Source organism: Hirundo rustica, chromosome 4 (genome assembly GCF_015227805.2).
Source record: "Hirundo rustica isolate bHirRus1 chromosome 4, bHirRus1.pri.v3, whole genome shotgun sequence".
Classification (NCBI taxonomy): Eukaryota; Metazoa; Chordata; class Aves; order Passeriformes; family Hirundinidae; genus Hirundo; species Hirundo rustica.
In genome coordinates this window covers 57,739,383-57,758,521 of record NC_053453.1, presented here as the reverse complement: position 1 = coordinate 57,758,521, position 19,139 = coordinate 57,739,383, and the positions used below count along the sequence as shown (strand labels likewise).

Sequence of the window (19,139 nt, the reverse complement as noted above, 5' to 3'; positions counted from 1 at the left end):
GAGGGTTGTTTTTTAAATTGTCTTCTCTGGGCCTAGACACCTATAACTTTGTGTTCCACATAATCAGATATCAAAACACCACCCTTCAAATGTCTAAAAGGAAACATGTATCTGAATTTTCTTTTGAAAATGGTAAAGTTATTTTCATGTTGAAATCTGAAGCCATTTTAGTTGATTTAAGCTGAATATCTTTGAAAATATTTTTTTAGTCTTTGGCTTGGTCTTTCCATATTTGCTTTTACCTATTACCATTTTGGCCAGACCCTTTCATGTAACAAACTATAAAATAGCACCGTTGTACTATAAAACAGATTTTTTTACATACTGTTTGATATATGTGTATTGTTGATATGCTAAATTTTACATACTGCATTATATGGAGGAATAAAGAAGTTACCTATACTGTTGCAAAATAATTACCTGAAAGAATTATTACTGGTTTGAGAGCCTATGTATGCTTTAACTGCTTTTAAAAATCTTTTGTCTCACAAATTGCAAAAAAATTGCATGTTTGCAAGAGAAGTAAGAATAAAACTGTCTTAAAACAAATGCATCTATAACCCATATTTTGTCGAAATGCCACAGATGGAATTAATCGATGTTTAAAACTGTATATGTTACCTTACTGCTGCTGTTACTGGGAATGTCAAACTGTGCAAATATGAAGGGATAGACAAACAATGTTTTCAGACACTGTAAAACAAACAGCCTGTTGCTTGTAAAGAAGTGCAAATAAAAAAACACCACTTAGACAAGGCTGATGAATGACTCCAGCAGCCAGTGTTCATAGGTTAATTTAGTGCAATTGGATCCATCAAAGGCCCATAAATTTGTAGGCTTTTGAGGGGCACAAGACTTTTAGAGTTTTCGTGCAGGACATTTAAAACAGGTTAACAAACAGCAATATATCAACCACAGATTTTTGTAGCTCTGGGCTGCTTAAAATGCTCCGTTCTCTAAAGACTTAATATTGGAATGTTTAGTTGCATTGTTCACTGGGAGAATGCCCATTGGTTGAAATTGCATCAAGCTTTTTAAAACAAAGGGTTTTTTTAAGTCTTCCAATGTTTAACAAATAATTTATTTACAGCAAAGTATCCTGCAGATGGCACATTCATTCTTCATTCTTGTGGACGGCATGTTCTTACATTCTGTAGTTTCTGTTTCCTGTGTTTCCTCTACTTGTGTTCTTCAAATGCACTTCCTGAAAGTTTAGAAAGAAACATTTATTACAGGTAGGTTTAAATACATTGTATGATCACAAAACTTTTAAGCGCGGGAAAACAGTTGTCTAGAGTGCTGGAACTGCTGGATAATTGTGCTTTAATCAATAATTCCATTATCTACAGAAAACTTAACTATGCAGAACTTCTGAACCTTAAATTCCATGTTCTCCCAGACATACACACTTTGACTCTCGTCATTCTTGATCTTGGTAGAGGAGATGTGTGCTTCTGGAACCTGGATGGGCTTAGGTATCAAAGATTTCTTTTCTTTCCCAAAGACATTTGCAAAAGCAGGATGTATAGGGGCCAGGGAACTTTCAAGTTGTAACCGCAGGATTTATGGAATCTCTTGGGCTTTGGTACCAGGTATTTTCAAAATTGCCCTAACTACATACTGCATAGCTGGCATATCAGATGTGTTGGATTAGGCCTTGAGGAGGAAAACAGTTGTGGGTTCACTGTAGGAGCTGCAGCTATATAATTTGTGTTTTCAAAACAGACAAGGTGATGTGCCAGGCAAATTAAGAGAGCTTTGGAACGAATAACTCCCTCCGTTCCCTGTTATCCCACGCACAGGCCAGTCTTCTTCAGCAGCAGTGATGGGGGTGGTATATACATTTCAATCTGATTTCCTTGTTTGCCACTCTAGTAAGTATTAGCCAGGCCCAGGACTAAAGCCAGATTTTTAAAGTTGACTCTTTGTGTTTATAATACTCATCAGAAGTGAAATTCTTAGTTAAGTGAAATTATGGGTGTTTTTCCAAGAAAAGCCAGAAATTAAAAAAAAAATCTCTGTAAAAGTTGAAGCCATATGTACAAAGCTCTACCACTGCATTAGCTGTTATTTAAGCCCAAAGAATAAGGAGCCTCTAAAATCTAAAAAGTAATAACATTTTCTTGCTCTATTCAACAGAAATAAAATGGAAGCTGATTTGCTGCATTAGTTTTGTGGGGGTTTTTAGTGATTTCCCATAGGAAATACTATTCTACATATAATGTTTCCATTTCTCTTCAGTACCTAGTAAAAATAAAATCAGAAATTAAATTAAAAATAAAAGAAATCAGAAACTTTCAAAGGATCATAAAACTTGAACTCATAGAGAGCTTATTAATTTTCACTGGATTTGTATTGGCTTCTGATGTGTATGAGAGGAATTATTATTTAAGTATGTAAAAAAATAAGGCAGTACTAGTAATTGCTAAATTAATTATGCCACCACCAAGTATAAAACATTGAGCCTAACTAGGATTTATTTGACAAGCCAAAGTTTCTAACAGCAAAATAGTCATAAAGGAGAAATGTTTTTGTTAGGAATATGCCATTGTAGACTAGATTGATCATCTGGTCACTTTGAACTGTTCAGAAGGATACTGGCTTGTCCTTATCCCATTTTGCTAATATTGTTGTAGAATAGCATCTATCAAATACAGAATCAGAAATGTCAACAAAATTCTGCTTATCCTTAAATTAAAATATATTTTGCTTGTCCTTATCAGTTTCTCTTCCAGCTTTAACAAAATGACTTTTGCTGTCTTTACTTTTTCCTAAGTAACACCTTAGTTTTCACCCTGAAGACACACTTTGAGTGAACGCTTAAATTTTCACTGATTTTCATTAAAATCATCATTGCAGCATTTCACAGGAGTCTGCCAACACTAAGGATCCTGCCTTCTTCTACAAGTGCTTATATTGGTAACAGTGAGCTAAGAAAATAGGAATTTCTTTAATCATTTGCCCAGGTTTTGGGGTTTGGTTTTTGGGTTTTTTTTTTCCTACACAGCAGCAAAACAAAATATTCTCCTCAGTGCTGAACCTAGGTGCTTTTCCTTGAAGAGAGTTTACCAGCATACAGGAAAAGCTATATGCTTCATTTTATTTGCCAAAAGTCATATATTCTTGAAGATTACAAACTCTTGATCTATAAAATGGACAGTGAGAGCCTTAAAATATAACAACAGCCATTTTGCATTGCAATGACTTTCAAAGTATATTTAGCTTAAAATTAACTACATGTTTCCCAAATGATAATATAAATTCTCTCCGCTACTGTTGTCTCACTTTAAAACGGCTTTACCATTCAAATAAAGCAGGTACTAAGGTGCAGGAGTGTTTCATTTACAGATTTTAATACTGACGTGTAGGTGGAAAAAGAGTTGTCATGATACAGACTAGATTTGAAATTGAAGGAAGATGGCAGGTTGCTTTTAGAACACTTTCTTCTCCAGAATCAGCATTTTGTAGCATGCATGCCAGAAAATGCTTTGACCAACATAACACTTTTTTTTTTTTTTCAAGTATGGAGTGCTGGGACCACTGGGCGAAAAACCACAAACCCCAAAACCAGGTGTGAATGCCTGAATTAGGTTCTCAGACCTTAATTTGTACTGGTATAGAAAAGTTTGGTTTGTTTCTAAAGTCTTTGAGAAGCAGGTAATCAGAAATAAAACTGCTCTGAGCTGATATTCAGACCCAGACAAAGACAATCACACTTTTAAGATTAGAGATGCAAAATGTGAGCAATATATAAGTCAGCTAAAGAGCAGGGAAGCAGACTTCTAGCCCATCACCTTCACCATGGATCTTTGGAGATAAGGCATCATTACCAGTAGGATAACAACTGCCTCGGTGCTGGTAATGGTCATTTGACTGAGGTGGAAGGGTATTGGGAAGCATGCAGCAGCATTTTTATCCTGTTAGGGCAGACATTCAAACCTCATATTGGTATTGAAAGTTCCCTTGCTCGACTGGTAATAAATGGAAATTCTAATGTTTGTAGTAACAGGCATGATACCTTAGCTGTGAATTCCCTGGAGTCTCTTTGAAAGCTTTCTAGTTCTGTGGGCAGTGTGATCACTGACATAAAAACAGGGCTGCAAAGCAAGCAATGGGAGAAAATAATTCTCCCATTATTTTCCAAGGCCAAGTCCTTCTATCTGTTACACCTAAAAGTTCACTCGTTGGCTTGGTAATGTGGCATGGCTTCAACAGAAATTAGGATTGGTGCCATGTTTTGGCTGATGAGTGTATCTGAGTTAATACTGAGCCAATTGCAAAAGAATCTGCCAGTCTTAGAAAAATTAATGAGAAATAATGCAATACTTTTTTTGTTTTCTTAATGGCATTTTGTTAAACTAAAAATACTAATGTCTTTTCCCTTTCTCTCTTAGTCCCACTCAGTATTTATTTAAATTTTGAAGATTAGATAAAATCTGAACAGTATTTTTGAGAAAATCCACTTCCTATTCATGCTTTTTGGTGTGTTTATATTTATATGTATTTTTCACATATGAGGCCTAAAGAAGAAAAAGTTCTGTGAATCTGAGGAAGAGAAAAATTATTATCTAGATATGTATCTCTCTTGTCCTTTTGCTCAGGTTGCAAGGGGGTGGCATGGCACTATGTTCATGAACAAGTTCAGGTTGTGCCAAGATTGGTGTAGATTGGATGGCAGGAAAACTTTTTTCACAGAAAACATTGGCAAGCACTGAAAAAGGCAGTTGTGGAGTCATTATCCCTGTAGTTATTTAAAATATATGTAGATGTGGCACTTATGGACAGGGTTTACTGTTGGACTTAGCAGTGCAGAGTAAATGGCTAGATTCAATGTTCTTAGAGTTCTTTTCCAACCTGAATGATTGTGAGATTCTTTTTTACTGGATTTTAAAATCAGCCTTACCAGCCTTCATATTCAGAACATTGTTACATTGTTTGTGACACTGCTTCATTTGAAAAGGCCACAATCTTCCCTCGTGTGTATGTGGAAATTGCACAATTGCTTCCTTTGGTAAGGCAGTTGTTTTTCAAAGAGCTACTCAACAGTTTTCCAAATTGCTGTTAAAATTTAATTCACTTAAGGTTAATTGACTAATTTTTATGACACCATGACACTGAAGACAGGACTTAAACTCCCCTTCTTGCTCTTGTTTTGCACTTCAGAACTCTAAATACAGTGTAAAACTAGGAGAAAACGTTACTTTGCTTTCCAGCAGAAATACTAGAACTGTAAATAAGAAAAGATCCCTACTCCACTGAACTGAGACCATCTACCAGATTGTGCCTAGTAGGAACCATCTGCCCAAAGAACTGGGGAAATAGACCACTTACTTAAGCACTAGAAATACTGAAACAGACCCCCAAATCCTGGATTTGTCATTTTAACAGATTACAAGGAGATGCTGAACAAAGACTGTCAGATGTATGGAAACTGATTCTTTATGAAATCAGAGAGGAACAGATCTGTTCAGCATCTTTTATATTGCACTTCATTCTCACCTTTACATCTTGCATCTAAATATGAAAATTTTGGTGAGATTGTATATATATATATAATCATAGATGTGTGTGTATATATATATTCACTTTCTATGAATAAAATATAGATCTTGTATATAACATATATTGAGATAAACAAATTGTTTAACAGAAAAATAATTTTACTTAAGTGTATTTATTATTTTAGTTAAAACCAGCAGCATATCAACGATATGAACTATCTAAATACATTAATCTTGGGAGAGTTTGTCCAAAAAAAGTTTGAGCATAGTTTCTTTCCTTAATGGTGGCATGTACAACTGATTGCAAAAAGAAAAGAGAAAGAAAAAAACTAAATATGTACCAGTTTTTCCTACTGAATTCCACTTTTCTTCCCTCCCGTGTACTTTCCTTTTATCTATCATAAATGTGAATAGCAGTTTTTCCTACCTGTTCTGTATTTTAATTTCCTCAGTCTAATTTTCTCCATCCACAGATAAAAATGAAAATTTGTTCGTATTTAACATCAGATTTGTTATTTTATTGCCAAGTTCCTATTGAGAAGCGTTTTTGATTTCTTTTATTCTGTTCAACATGCTCCCTTTCACATAGAATTTCTTTAAAGGTGCTTTCTTTAATATTAATTTGTCATTAATTTAATTTTCTCTCCCATTTTCTAAAAACTCCATCCTTTATTTGTGATGCAGTACAAAACATTATCTCAACCTCTTTGATCTTATTACCCCACTTTTTTTTTTTTTTTTTTTTTTTCCCTCCTCCTTGTCCTTTTACTGCCCTTCTCACCCATGATTTTTTCCCTTTTTAATTTCTGGTATGATTTCTTCAGCAGCTATGCTCTCTCAATTACATACTCCCTCTATTTTTTCCCTTCTTACAGTACCCCTCTTGAGTGCTACCTCCCCCGATGCTGCAGAAAGATACAAGGTCTTTCCTGTCTGCAAAAAACAGTGCTCTCCTGCCTATGATTTGAACTGGGAAGAGGAGAGCTGCCTAAAATGACATCATTCCTTAATCCTCCAAGGAAAGTGGTGTGGAGATCCATCAAAGAGCTGGCAGGTATCTTGTCTCCTTTACTCCAATGTTTAATCCATCACCTTAGCAACAAGCATGGGAAGGAGCGCACGGATTCCTGGCCAAGCCTGTTTTCTTCTTTTCCAGCAAGCCTTAAGTTTGTGTGCCCAGATAGGAATAAGCCCAGAACAGCAGTTTCTTGTCTGCAGTTGAGCTCCACCTGAAGAAGTCTTCACTTGTTGCCCTGTGTGCCCTTTGAGGTCTCTAGGTGATACTTCCCAGGAAAGATCATACAGACAAGAGTTTTTGGAAAACTCTTGAGGAAGAAGGGGGGAAGGATTCCATTCTATGGATTGACTTATGGAAAAGAATGGATGCTGGAATGATTACAATAGTTCTTTTCATAAAGTTGATATTAAGGATTTTAATATACAGCACTGGTTTCCTGACTTCCTATGAAATCTTAGGTTCCAGGTCTTGTAAGCAAAAATTCTCAGATAACGGCAGGAGTGGTGCCAACATGTGTGTAGGACAGACAGGGTCAACAGCAATAAAATAAATCATGGGAGACTTACAGCAGAAGACAGAGAATAGGTAAAACAGATGTTCAGACCTCAAACAGGAGAGACAATTGAACATGAGCTTAATTGTAGCCTAGTCTGAGACAGGTTTTCTGAACTATAGGCTCTGCTGATACGTTTATGTACAGTTTATCTGGCATCAGAGGAACAAAAATCTGGATACTCAGAACTCCGTAACTATATAAATAATATCAATCAATATTGGAAGTGGCTTGGAGAATATACATATTGAACTTTAAATAGTTAAAATGAAGTATGCGATGATTTTAGTGACTATCATTTAATTTAGTTCTGATGAAAAAAGACAAAAATAATGAAGAAAAATTATTTCTTCATTTAAATGTAAAATTAATAGCAGAATGTCTGATCTTCTATTTGAGCACTCTATCTCTACTTAAAACGGGAGGATGAGTAAAGGATTCTGGATAGATGACTTGTTAAACATTCAGTGTTTAATTTTTCTTTTGAAAGAAGTCTTGGATGGTATTTATGATTGGATGATGTGCCTATTTGTCGCTTCCAACCCTATGGCAGGATAAGACCTCACAACTACTAGTTTAGCAATTCCATGTTTTATTCAGTGTTCTAAAAGATGAGATGGAACACAACCACTTCCTACTTATTTCCCACCTTGACAAGTATTTTCCAAAGTTCTGCTAAATGTAGTAGGCAGAACACATCAATTGTTTTCTATGTTACCAGCCTTGACAGAATTTTCCTTCCCTAAAATACTTAGGTGTTTTTTAGTTGTTTCTTTTTTTGTCAGTCTGGTTTGGTTGTTCGTTGGTTGTTGTGAATCCCAGCCTGGCTTACCTTTTGTGCTTTTGGCATGTCGGTGTGGCGCTGGGCGCGTACGGACCGTGCGGATTTAGGCGGTTTTATTGGAGCACAATACATCTCCAGCCTCCTCAGATCGCAGCTCTGGAAGCAGCATTCATCCACTATTCCCTTGTGGTGTAAGCGTCTACTGCTGGATCCATACCCCGTGGGCTTACCTTTCGTAACACAAAGGGAAAGTTTTTATGTTAGAAAGGAAATGCAAAGATCTCAGTAGTAGTCATATTATTAAGATGTATTATGTTAACTGAATCACCAGCTGCAGAGGCTGCCTGTGTGTATCTGTTCTAAGATACTCCTCTCAGATATATCTTTGTGTATTCCTTTCCAGATATTCCTGGAAATGGACAGTTTTGGTTTCTGTCTTTGTGTGGTTGCTATTTAAGCATTTGAGCAAATCTATGCCATCTTAGAAAAGTATTATTAAAATATTTTCCTGAAGTGCATTAGCCTCAAAAATGGAGAGAGAGGAAGTTGAAATCTGACATTTAGACACCTTACGAAGGAAATTTGCCGTTTAGCTTTTGTACAAAAACTGATTGTTGGTCTAACTGAGGTAGCTTGAGTATAAAAAGTATAGATCACAACTGTATTGTAGAGAAGTATTTCCTAATAAAAAAGGCTACACCAAGGTACTGTGTGAAGTCAGAGCGTGTTCCAAAGGGGAAATAAATACTGTGTACCACTGCACAGGCTGTAAGATCTGCAAGCTCAAAGTGGGAAGCAGGAATAGAAGTAACAAAGTAACTGATGAAATAGGAAGGTTAACGGAACAGATAAAAGCATAAGAGTTCTATATTCCATAGATTTGCACAAGATAAGAAATGAGACTGATATAGCATGGCTCTCATATGCTTTGCATTTACACCAGGCATCTACAGAAAATACTTAATTGGCAAATATTTTGCAACTTTCACTCAGCTCCAGTAAAGGTCAACATTTTCATTCATACAGTTCTTACACACTTGTATTTTTCTGTCTTCCCCCCCACCTCTGGTTTATGACTTCCTTAGTAACTGCTGACTTCTCTGCTGTCCTACGCAGAGATTAAAGGCCCATTATTTCCTGGGATTATTTGTACACAACCAAGTCAGATGTGCAGTTGCTCTGTCGTGACTACCGAGAAATGAAGGAACAGTAAATTCACAAAATTTAAGTAGTTGCTTACTTAGTACATCCATTTTAAAATTCTGGTAGAATTTTATTTTAGACAGTAAAATTCTGAAAAGATTAAGTGTTTTGTTTTGACATTTTCAGCATTAAATGTTTCCATTTACAGAATGATCCACATTGGTTCAGAACTGAAAATATGGGGAAAAAAAAACAAAACCCAAGCATGCCAAGAGCCAAAAAATGAAGTAACTCAATTCAGTCAGCTCTACCAATTTCTCTTCTTGCTTTTTTTTTCTTTCCTTTTCTCCTTCTCAGTTATATCACTGAGACCAAAAATATGTTATTCATAGAGTTTGGCATGAGTTTACATTTTAAGAAATAATCAAGTTAAATGAAGGGTAAGGATAGCAAAAAAGTTGAATATTCAGTTTCTCTTTGGGAAATTATTGCCCCTTATGCTTTTACAGCAAGTCTAGGTTGATATCCATGTGTTTGTCCTGCAGCTGTCAATTTGAAAAGACATCACTACGTTTTGCTGTTCCCTGTGATTAAAACATGTATCCAGTGATGAAAAAGCCTTGAGGCCTTAGAACACCAGTAAATTAAAAGACCCCTAGTGGTACAGTATGTCTCACATTTTAGCCAGCAATTCAGCCAGTTAAGAATTAACTATTCCTTTGTAAACTCAGAAAACAGGTTTTTCAGATACCCTTTTTTTTTTTTTTTCCCCCCCCTCAGGGACCATAAATTAAACAAAAAGAAAAAAGAAAGCTTACTTTGCCTATTGCAATCCACTGAGGGCCTCTATATTGCCTGGTAAATTATTTGTTTCATAGGGCTAAGCAGTATAACAAGCTAGCAGTAGATTACAGTAATATTTTGGTTTCTCTGTGTGTGTTATGTATATCACTGAAAAGTATTACAATACTAAGATGTGGAGTTTGGTTTGTTTTTATTTTCCCCAGACTATTTCCCCTCATTGAGCTATAATATGAAATGCAAGTTTTCCTTGGAGATTTTTCCTGAAATCTGTTAATCTGGTTGGTTTTACCTAATACTTTTGAAACTTAGCACTCCTGAGAGAGTGTGGAATGTCATTACTTTGCAGTATACCCACAGCTGTGCCACATTTTGTCTTGCTCCCATTTAAAGCATGGAAGGGCAAATTCTGTTCCTTGATATGCAGGTGTAACTCTTCCTAAAAGATCCAGCTGAACTGTAGATACAAGTACTGATTAGTTAACCTTCTCTTTCTTTTATCAGTTTGTCAATTTTTCTTAAACAAGCATACCCTAAAAGCTTCTGTTAATTTTACCCTCCAGTATCCAAATTTAATAATTTATAAAGTTGATAAAATACCTTTACTCACCTATGTCTGCTGCCTGCTTTATTCAGTAATCAGAAGCAACATTTTTCAATGCTGTCATAAACGTGTGTATACAATTAATATAAATCTGAATCCTGGAATCTTTCTGGTGAAAATCTCAGGGTACTTCAAAATAATTTTCAGTGTAGCCAGACCAAAGATATCCATGTGTTATTTTTCTTTCTTACAGAATAATAGTTTTATGAAGGATTATATAATGCCTAATAGCTCTTTAAAAAGCCTGCATGGTACATGTAACGAGATGGGAATGGAATCTATCACATCAGTGATGGTGTCAGCTATGAAATGTGACATTAACTTATTTGTAGGCTTAAATATTCATGCATCATGTGGCATAATCTTTATATGAAGATAACATTAGTATTGAGAAGTCAGACTTTTTTCTTTCAAGAAATGTTTTCCCAAGGCTTTCAAAAAGACCTAAGCAATCAAGTATACTTAAAATTTGTGTGATGTAGAAATTGATATTGCTGAAAGTGCTTTACAACAGAGAGAGCAAGTTAACAGAAAAAAAAAAATATATTCCTTTTCAGGAACCATGACCACAGTCATGATTGAGAAGTATCTGATGACTGAAGTAATTTTAAAGCAATAGATTTTAAATTGCTGCTGACTTCTTAAGTGCTGCAGTATACAAAGAGGCTATCACAGAGAAAGATGAGATAAATAATTACAAGGAGATACCACCACTTCTACAGATGTTATCACTGTTTGGCCCATCTGTTCTGGCAGGACTGCAGGATCAGATGGTCCCAGTTCATCAAGTTACCAAAGTATGCGCTTAGATCTAGGCAAATGTTCAAGCTCCTACATGGTGTGTTGGATTAAATTATATATTAAACACACAGCGCATGCCTGAGTGCTCTCCTCCATAGGGACTGATATAACTAAGCACTTCAGTTACTTTCTAGACATAAATTCATATTGTTAAATTAATGGCTGATAGTTCTGCATTTTTAATATAATTTGTCTTTTTTTTTTTTTTTTTAATGGTATTGCCTTCAGTATGGACTGCACTTTCTGTGTCTCTACACTGGGAACCCATATCATTCTTTCTGACATAATTTGAGTGCTGCCTTCCAGCTGTTATCAAAAGTTTCTTATATTTACTCAATCTTCAAAGTGCTGCCTGTGCGCACACAACAGTCTAAGGCATTCCTTTTTGCTGATGTACACTGAATTCCTTGGAGATTTCTTTCCTTTTTTGTCAGTTGATAGCTCAAAAGAATTTCATATCATTTTGGTCAAATTTTACTTAATAGAATATTTGGCGCTTATTTAATCTATCAAATCTGTGGATGTTTCTTTCAGTGTGCGACAAGCAGGTATAAAGTCAGGTCACAGTGATGTCCCCTGGAAGCAGGCTGAGGTATAGGATTCCAATAGCTGAACAGCTGGCTTCTGCACTAACAGCACTTCCCCTTAAATAGTGCAAAGTCAGTGGAGTAATTCAGCAGGACTTGTTTACCCTTGGTTTCTTTCTGTTCTTCCTCATGCCTCCAAAATATCCTACTGCCACTGGTTCTTCTCTACCAGTGGTTTCAGTGTGGGAAGAACTGGTGTATACGGACTACGGAAGTTTCAGATATCAAGTTATCTAGGCATTGTGTGTAGAATCATAGCCCACTGTTGTAGTATCAAAATTAGATATTACATGAAAAATAGCCCAGGATAAATCGAAAGCTAATCTACTCTAGGAAGGAACTGGGGTTATGTGTTCTGGGACTTTAATGTGACTTTTTGTCTTTGCTGTTGTCTTTTTTAGCGAAGCAGTAGAACTCAATAGTGCCATGTAGACTCTAATTCAGATATCTATCATAAATCTGAAAAACAGTGGACTTGATCCTAATGTAGTTTGGCTGCAACTGCAGCTTTTAAAGTATGATGAAAGGCCATTGACCTATTAGAGTGCTGTAGTCTTGTAGCAAGAAACTCAAAATGTTTCCATCAAAACATTGGGATAAGGTACAATTTGGAAGCACTGACAGCAGCCTGCAGTATCAGGATGTATGGGAGCATCCTGTAAAGCAGCAGGTCAGTCAGACAGGGTTTTCCTGTGGCCTGCACAACAGGCTTAGAGTTTGTGGTGCTATATTACAGCGCAGTAGTTGAACAAGCGCATCCTGTGTGCTAGATCCAGACTGGGAGCCGGTGGTTGGAGAGGTTTTGAGTTGCACGTGCTGTGTGCCTTATGGTGGCACAGAAGGCTAGGGATGCTGAGTTTGAGATTCATCTTGCTCATCTCTGTTCTCTGAAAATTAGGGATCTAGTTTAAGATAGTGAAATCAACAGGCAGGTGTGTATGGAGAATGAATTGTTCCTGTATTGAATGCTTTGCATGAAGTTATATTTATTCTTGTCCTCTTAGGGAAACAGTGGTCAACTACAGATAAAGCTAATTGATCTAGTCTTAGCATATATGCACAGCTGCTCCTAGGAAACTGAACTCAAGGAAAATCAATTAAATTAAAAATTATTTGTCCTAGATTACAGAATATATGCCCCTGGTGGAGTATAAAGCCATTCTCTTTCATTCCAAATTTAACAATTAAATATAATGATAAATTGTTCTAAAGAACATGCCAGCCAGTGTGCTGCTTAATTATGTATCTCCATACCTCTGACTACATTCTGTATGTTAGTCTAGTACTGTCTATTTTTGTATTATAAATGCCTGCATATGCAAAATAAGAGACAGTTGATATCACTTTTCATCTCCTTGTAATCAAAGAAATGGATTAATGTTATATTGATAATACTTTGTGAGGGTGGTCTGGAATTTCTTATCTGTATTTGAAAAATTATGAGTCAATGTTCTATCAGCAGGAAATAAGTGGGTTTTGATACTTCCATGAAGTGTTAAAACAAACAAACAAGCAAATAAACAAACAAACAGATAAGTCTTGGGGATTGTTGTAAAGACCCTTACCAGAAATACCTCAAGGTTTAAATGTGCAAAGCAGGCAATCTGATTTTCATGTAAATAAGTTGCATGCATTTTGAAGTGACAATATTTAATATTTAGTTTCCATTTTCCTTCAATGTTTTGGTAATGCAAAAAATTTATTATGCTTAGACTGTTTTTTGTTTGTATTCATCAAAATGAGCATATATTAGCATTTATAAATGCTCAATGAATGGATGCCCTAGCTCTGAAATCTAATTTAATATGCATGAGAACGGAGGATAAGATTTCTCAGTATGCACAAGTAAAATCTTTATGAAAGCATCTGCATTTGTTAATATTGAGATACTGCACTACTGTTACTGCTTTGTGGAATACTAGATTGTATTAATTACTGAGTCCAATGCAAGAAGATGTTTGCTCTTGGCTCTGAAATCCTAGGCAAGTAAGACTGGGAAAACATGGAGTTAGTATTGATCTGTAAGAGAAATCTATCAAGACTCCACAGAGGGCTTTGCCTGAATAAGTGAGATTTATAAACTTCACTTTTTGAAAAGAAGATAGCTCTGTGATATTTCAAATGTAGAGTAAAATAAATATTTCACTTTAAAAAAGTCAGTGAAACAAGTGTAGCTTTATTCCTGAAGATCTTAATTTGTAATTTGTATGACTATATTCATTTAGTCTGTCACGTAGTTGAATATTTCTTTTTCATTTAGAAACTTTTTTTCCTTCATTGTAGAATTGGGAAGGAATTCTTCTCTTCCCGTAAACTTATTTCCAAAGATCAGCACTTGTAACATTTTCCTCTCACATACAGGACTGCTGTACTCTGTCCTTGCTATGGAATAGCTGTTTTGGAGGCTGTCAAGTGTATTAAGCATGTGATAGAGCCATTATGCTTCACACAGTAATTTTCAAGCCATTTGCAATGTGTGAAGAGAAGGCACTATGGTTTTGAACGTTGTGCTGGGATATGAAGCGGGAAATTCAGTGTTTAGATATTTTTGAAGAAAAAATTTAAAAACTGGAAAAAGAATGGGAAACAATATAAAGTCTTATTTTCACACCAATTCAGTGCTCTAGAGGGTGAAAACCTTGTCGACCTAGCACAATTTGCAAGCCTACATCAGATTCCAGGGCTGGAAAGTGCCAGATGCTGCCAAAAATATATATACTTTGGCAAGGGAAATGCTTTGCTGAAGAAAAATTCACTATTGCAAGAAGAGCCAGGTTGATCAGGGTTTGGGACAAGACAATTAGAAGTCAGTAGGTCATTGTTACATCTCAGTATTGCCCCTTAAAATCCATTGAGTAGGGCAATGATTATACAGACACCCATACATAATGAAAATACATCCTCTCCCCTTCTTATACATGCTCTCACAGGAAATAATTACTGCTTACTCTTGTGGGTGATGGAAGTAGGCATAGTCATGATAGAACTTTTCATACCCTTCTTATCCCAAGCCAGTGTAAAACTGCATTTTATTTGGGTTACCAAACTAATAACAATGAAACCCTATAACTGGGTGAAATTGTAACATTGCTGAAGTCACTGGTAAATATTTTAGTGCAGTCAGGGTTATGTCTTGATGAATCAGATGCTAGCAGTTACTTATATGTAACCTGATCCAAGGTCTACTAAAATCAATGGAAAGGTTTCCATTGTCCTTTTTCAACATGCTGGTGTTGAATGCTTGCTTTTTCTTCCAGCCTTACAGTTCAATGAGTAAATATTGTCTTAGAGACTTCTAGAGATTGCATGGAATGGATGTGATGAGATTCCTTGAAGGAGGTAGGAAGAGGATACTGGTGTACAGTGTGAAGCAGAATGACTGATATGTGGTTAATGCCACTGACCAAATAACAAGCTGTACTTTGCTTTGCACTTTGTAATCAGAAATTTCAGCTGTATGCTGAGAAATGAAAACAAATAGCAAATGACAAACATGGTGCTCTTGCATTTTGGTATCACCATCTGATGAGAAGCAGAAAGTGGGAATGGCTGTTCCAAGTCCTGTCTAATGCGTTTGCCATTGTCCAGGAGTGCACATATTGACACACATTACAATTTTAATTTTTATTGTTACAGAATAGTCCTTACAGGAGGATAAGTAGGTGGGCACAGGCCAATGTCACCTACCAGAGAGGTAGACAGTTTTCATTCCCTTATTAGAAACAAGTACTGGTTGACAGCAGCTGAACTTGTGCCAACAGTGGGCCCAGGTGGCCAAGAAGGTCAGTGACATCCTGGCTTGTATCAGCAACAGTGTGGCCAGCAGGACCAGGGCAGTGATGGTCCCTCTCTTCTTGGTTCTGGTGAGGTCACACTTTGAGGCTGTGTTCAGTTTGGGCCCCTCACTACGAGAGAGACATTGAGGTGGTGTCCAGAGAAGGGCGCCGGAGCTGGTGGAGGGTCTGGAGCACAAGTCTGGTGAGGAGCAGCTGAGGGAGCTGGGAATGTTTCACCTGGTGAAAATCAGGCTTAGGGGAGACCTTATGATTCTCTACAACCACCTGAAAGGAAGCTGTCATGAGATGAGTGTTGGTGGATTTTTACTTTTTCCAAGTAAAAAGTGATTGGAAAGGGGGAGATGGCCTCAAGTAGTGTCAAGGGAGGTTCAGGTGGGATATGAGGAAAAATTTCTTCACTAAAAGGGTGGTCAAGTGTTGAAACAAGCTGATCAGGGGAGTGGAGGAGTCACCACCCCTGGAAGTGCTCAAAAAACCTGTAGGTACTTTCTGATATGGTTTAGTGGGCAAGGTGGTATTCAGTCAAAGGCTGGACTTGATGATCTAGAAGGTCTTTTCCAACCTTAATGGTTCTGTAGGTGTGGCAATAGAAGAGGAAGTAGAAGGGGGAAAGAGGGTAAGGCCACTAAGGGGCTGGCTCACTCCTTACTGACACCATTAACTTTAGTGGGTTTGCTCTAATGTGCTCTAAGCTCTGTCTAGTAAGATCTTATATCATTGCCAAGGGCTTTGCCTGTGAAAAGCATCCAATGTTGTAAAATGATGCAGCAACAGAGCCTAAGGAATAAACAAGATTCAGTTTTGTACTTGTGAAGTCCTGAATCTTCTTTAGACTTTCAGTTTTTGAACTTTCTGTACAATGACATTAATTACTCTAGAAGTTACTTTAAGCATAGTCAGATGACTTAATGCTTTTGGTGAAAGTCCAGCATGTAGTTTTCCTCTACAGCCAACACTTTAGATGTGAATCATTTCCCAGAAAAATTATTTTTATTGTCTGCTACTTTTGCCATATTAGGATGCTTTAGGATGCTTTTACTTGTGAAGATTGACTTGCAAGATTCCTGATTAGAAAGTACAAATTAACTGCTACATTCAGAAGGGAAATTAAGACAGAAAGATTAAGAGGCAGATTCTTTTATCTTCTCTGATGCTAAACAGTACTTTATCCTAAATTATAAGAGCTATTTTGCAGAGAAAGGTAAGAACTTAAATTGAGTAATATTTATGGAATCAATTATTTGCACAGGAGAAGGCCATGTTGGTGCCAGGAACTGAACCTACATCAGCATAAGCACCAGGCTGTAACTATATACCCATCTTTCTTTAACTATATTTCTGAGTCAGTAGAACGTGTAAAAATACAATCTTGAAATCAAGCATTCATTTGAGGTCATGATGCTCCTGTTAAATTTGTCAAAGGAGATAAAAGAAAAGTGAAACTTTCCAGAGGAGTACATAGTCATTAAGGAGTAAGGATGAGGTCATTGGGATGAGAAAGGGATGGTGCATTGTGGCTGGAAACAAAACCAGAACTAAAACTAGCTAAAATAATTGTTTTGTTTGATTCATCTCACACTGGTTTTCTACCAGTTGTAGCTCCACCCTTAGTAATTTAATTTTGCAAGTAGGCACTAGGAAAATCAGTTCTAGTGAAAGGAACATAAAGGAAAAAGAAGTCAGTGCTGAACAACAGATGAAACTATGCTTGCTCTCCTTGTCCTTCCAGCTCACCTTGTTATTGCTGAAGACATGCAGGGAGATTATAAGGGAATACTGGTATAGTGCAGGGAGAAATTAGCTCCAATATAACACCTTAAATACCAAACTACAGTTTCTGCAGGATCCTTGAAAATAGAAGAGCTTGTAAGCAGTAAAGCTGTTTCATGAAACAAAGAGGATGCAATCCTTCTTTTACGGGGCTGACAATGCCCTCTGCAGTCACAGGTTTTAAAAGAGATAGTAGTTTGAGTAAAATTTTTTTTCAGTTCTCACTTGCTAAGTTTCAGTGGTCTTTTCAGGGAAGTTCAAAGGTTTTAAAAGTTAATTTCCATTAAAAGAGAAGTTTTTCTATGTAACTAGGATTATTCCTTCCTTTTATTATTTTCTTTCCAACCTATTTAAATTTGATTAATGATTGAAACTTTTGCTTCAGTTAGATGTTTTTGAATGGCTTCTCTTATTTTGCAGCCTTGCTGTCCTTTTGCTTTATAAGGCTTCTGCTCTGAGCCATATGGGAATACTCTAAACTTTAAAAGGGCTGTGGCAATTTTGATCTGACCTTTAAATTTTAGGTACTCACTGACTTTTTTGAGCCACAACATCCACAATTATTTAAGCAAGTGAATCCGGTTCAGCAGAAAAACAGTAGGGTGAATAAGCATTCTCAAAATTGTGTAGATTTTTAAATTTTTCTTATAAGTGCCATAATGTGTAAGCTTCATTGTGACTATAAATCCTAACTGTTAGATGCACTTTGCAAAATCATTTTTCCCAGTGCTGGGTCAATGTTTTTCACATCATGTCATCCACTTCATCAGTTTGAGCCTAGCCCTGCTCAGGATGTATGGTGGTTATTAAAAAAAAAAAAAAAAAAAAGTGTTGTGGAAAAAAATAATTGTCTTAGGCATCATTGGCCAGTGGAGGGCTTACATGGTATCAGAGCAAATGAGAAAGTAGAACCAAATAATTCCTATAAAATTCATTTCTAAAAGATCTCTTTTATTGCCATGTTGGTTATTAAAAATCACAGCCCTTTTTAATTCTCAGCTCTTTGACACTTATCACTCATTTTTTGTCCCTTTACATGCTAATAAATGTCAAAATCTAGAGGACTTTGAAGAAATCTTTTGATCATCTGAAAGCAGAGATTCTTGGTTTTGTCTTGGACATAGGCATCAGTATGAATATCTATGGTGTGAGCCTTTAGTTCTGTGGTTATGAGTTACTTAGCTGTATTTTAGATTAAGAACCCAGTATTCCAACTAAGAGTTAAGATGTACAAAGGAAAACTTCAGGCATATCCTGTTGATACCCAGAATTTGACTTAATAAGATCATAAATATTTTCAAATAACTAGGCTTAAGTAGTTAATCCTATAATTAAATCTGGTACCGTTATACATAAACTGAATCAAATAGCATAGAAAACAAAGTGTCCACACAAGAAAGTCACCTAAACACCAGAATCCTAGTGATTTTTCGTCTTCTTCTGATTTAGTACAACTAAAGGAGTTGGAGAATGTCCAGATGAGGTTAAATAATTTTTCAGATGTGCAGTTGAAGTGATTTTCATTTAATAACGTATCCAAATCAACTTTGTCATTATCCACTCAAATGTCATTGAAAAAATAATACTTGCAACCTCCTGGACTATTAGTATTTATGCAGTTTTAGTGAGGATATAGATGCCAGCAGTACAATGTTTCTTTCTTTTAGGTCTTCTGTAGCAAAACCTTTTCGAGTTCTTTCCATTGAGAGTGATTTTTTTAGATAAAATATGACCAATGCTCTCACTGAAACTTCGGGCAAAAGGAACCCCAAATTAAATA

The 19,139-nt window shown here is 36.3% G+C and overlaps 1 protein-coding gene across 3 annotated transcripts in view; it reads right to left on the bottom strand.

Annotated features, from left to right (window-relative positions):
- Nucleotides 1-783: 783 nt before the first annotated feature.
- The window catches only part of IGF1 (insulin like growth factor 1), a 47,218-nt gene continuing 28,862 nt past the window's right edge, over nt 784-19,139 (bottom strand). For all 3 annotated transcript variants that reach the window (XM_040063358.1, XM_058420218.1, XM_058420219.1), the window contains exons 3-4: nt 7,905-8,086; nt 784-1,204 (exon numbers count right to left, since the gene is read on the bottom strand). In XM_040063358.1, the coding sequence (XP_039919292.1) occupies nt 1,145-1,204; nt 7,905-8,086 (242 nt within the window). In that variant the 3' untranslated portion in view covers nt 784-1,144. The remainder of the gene's footprint in view (nt 1,205-7,904; nt 8,087-19,139) is intronic.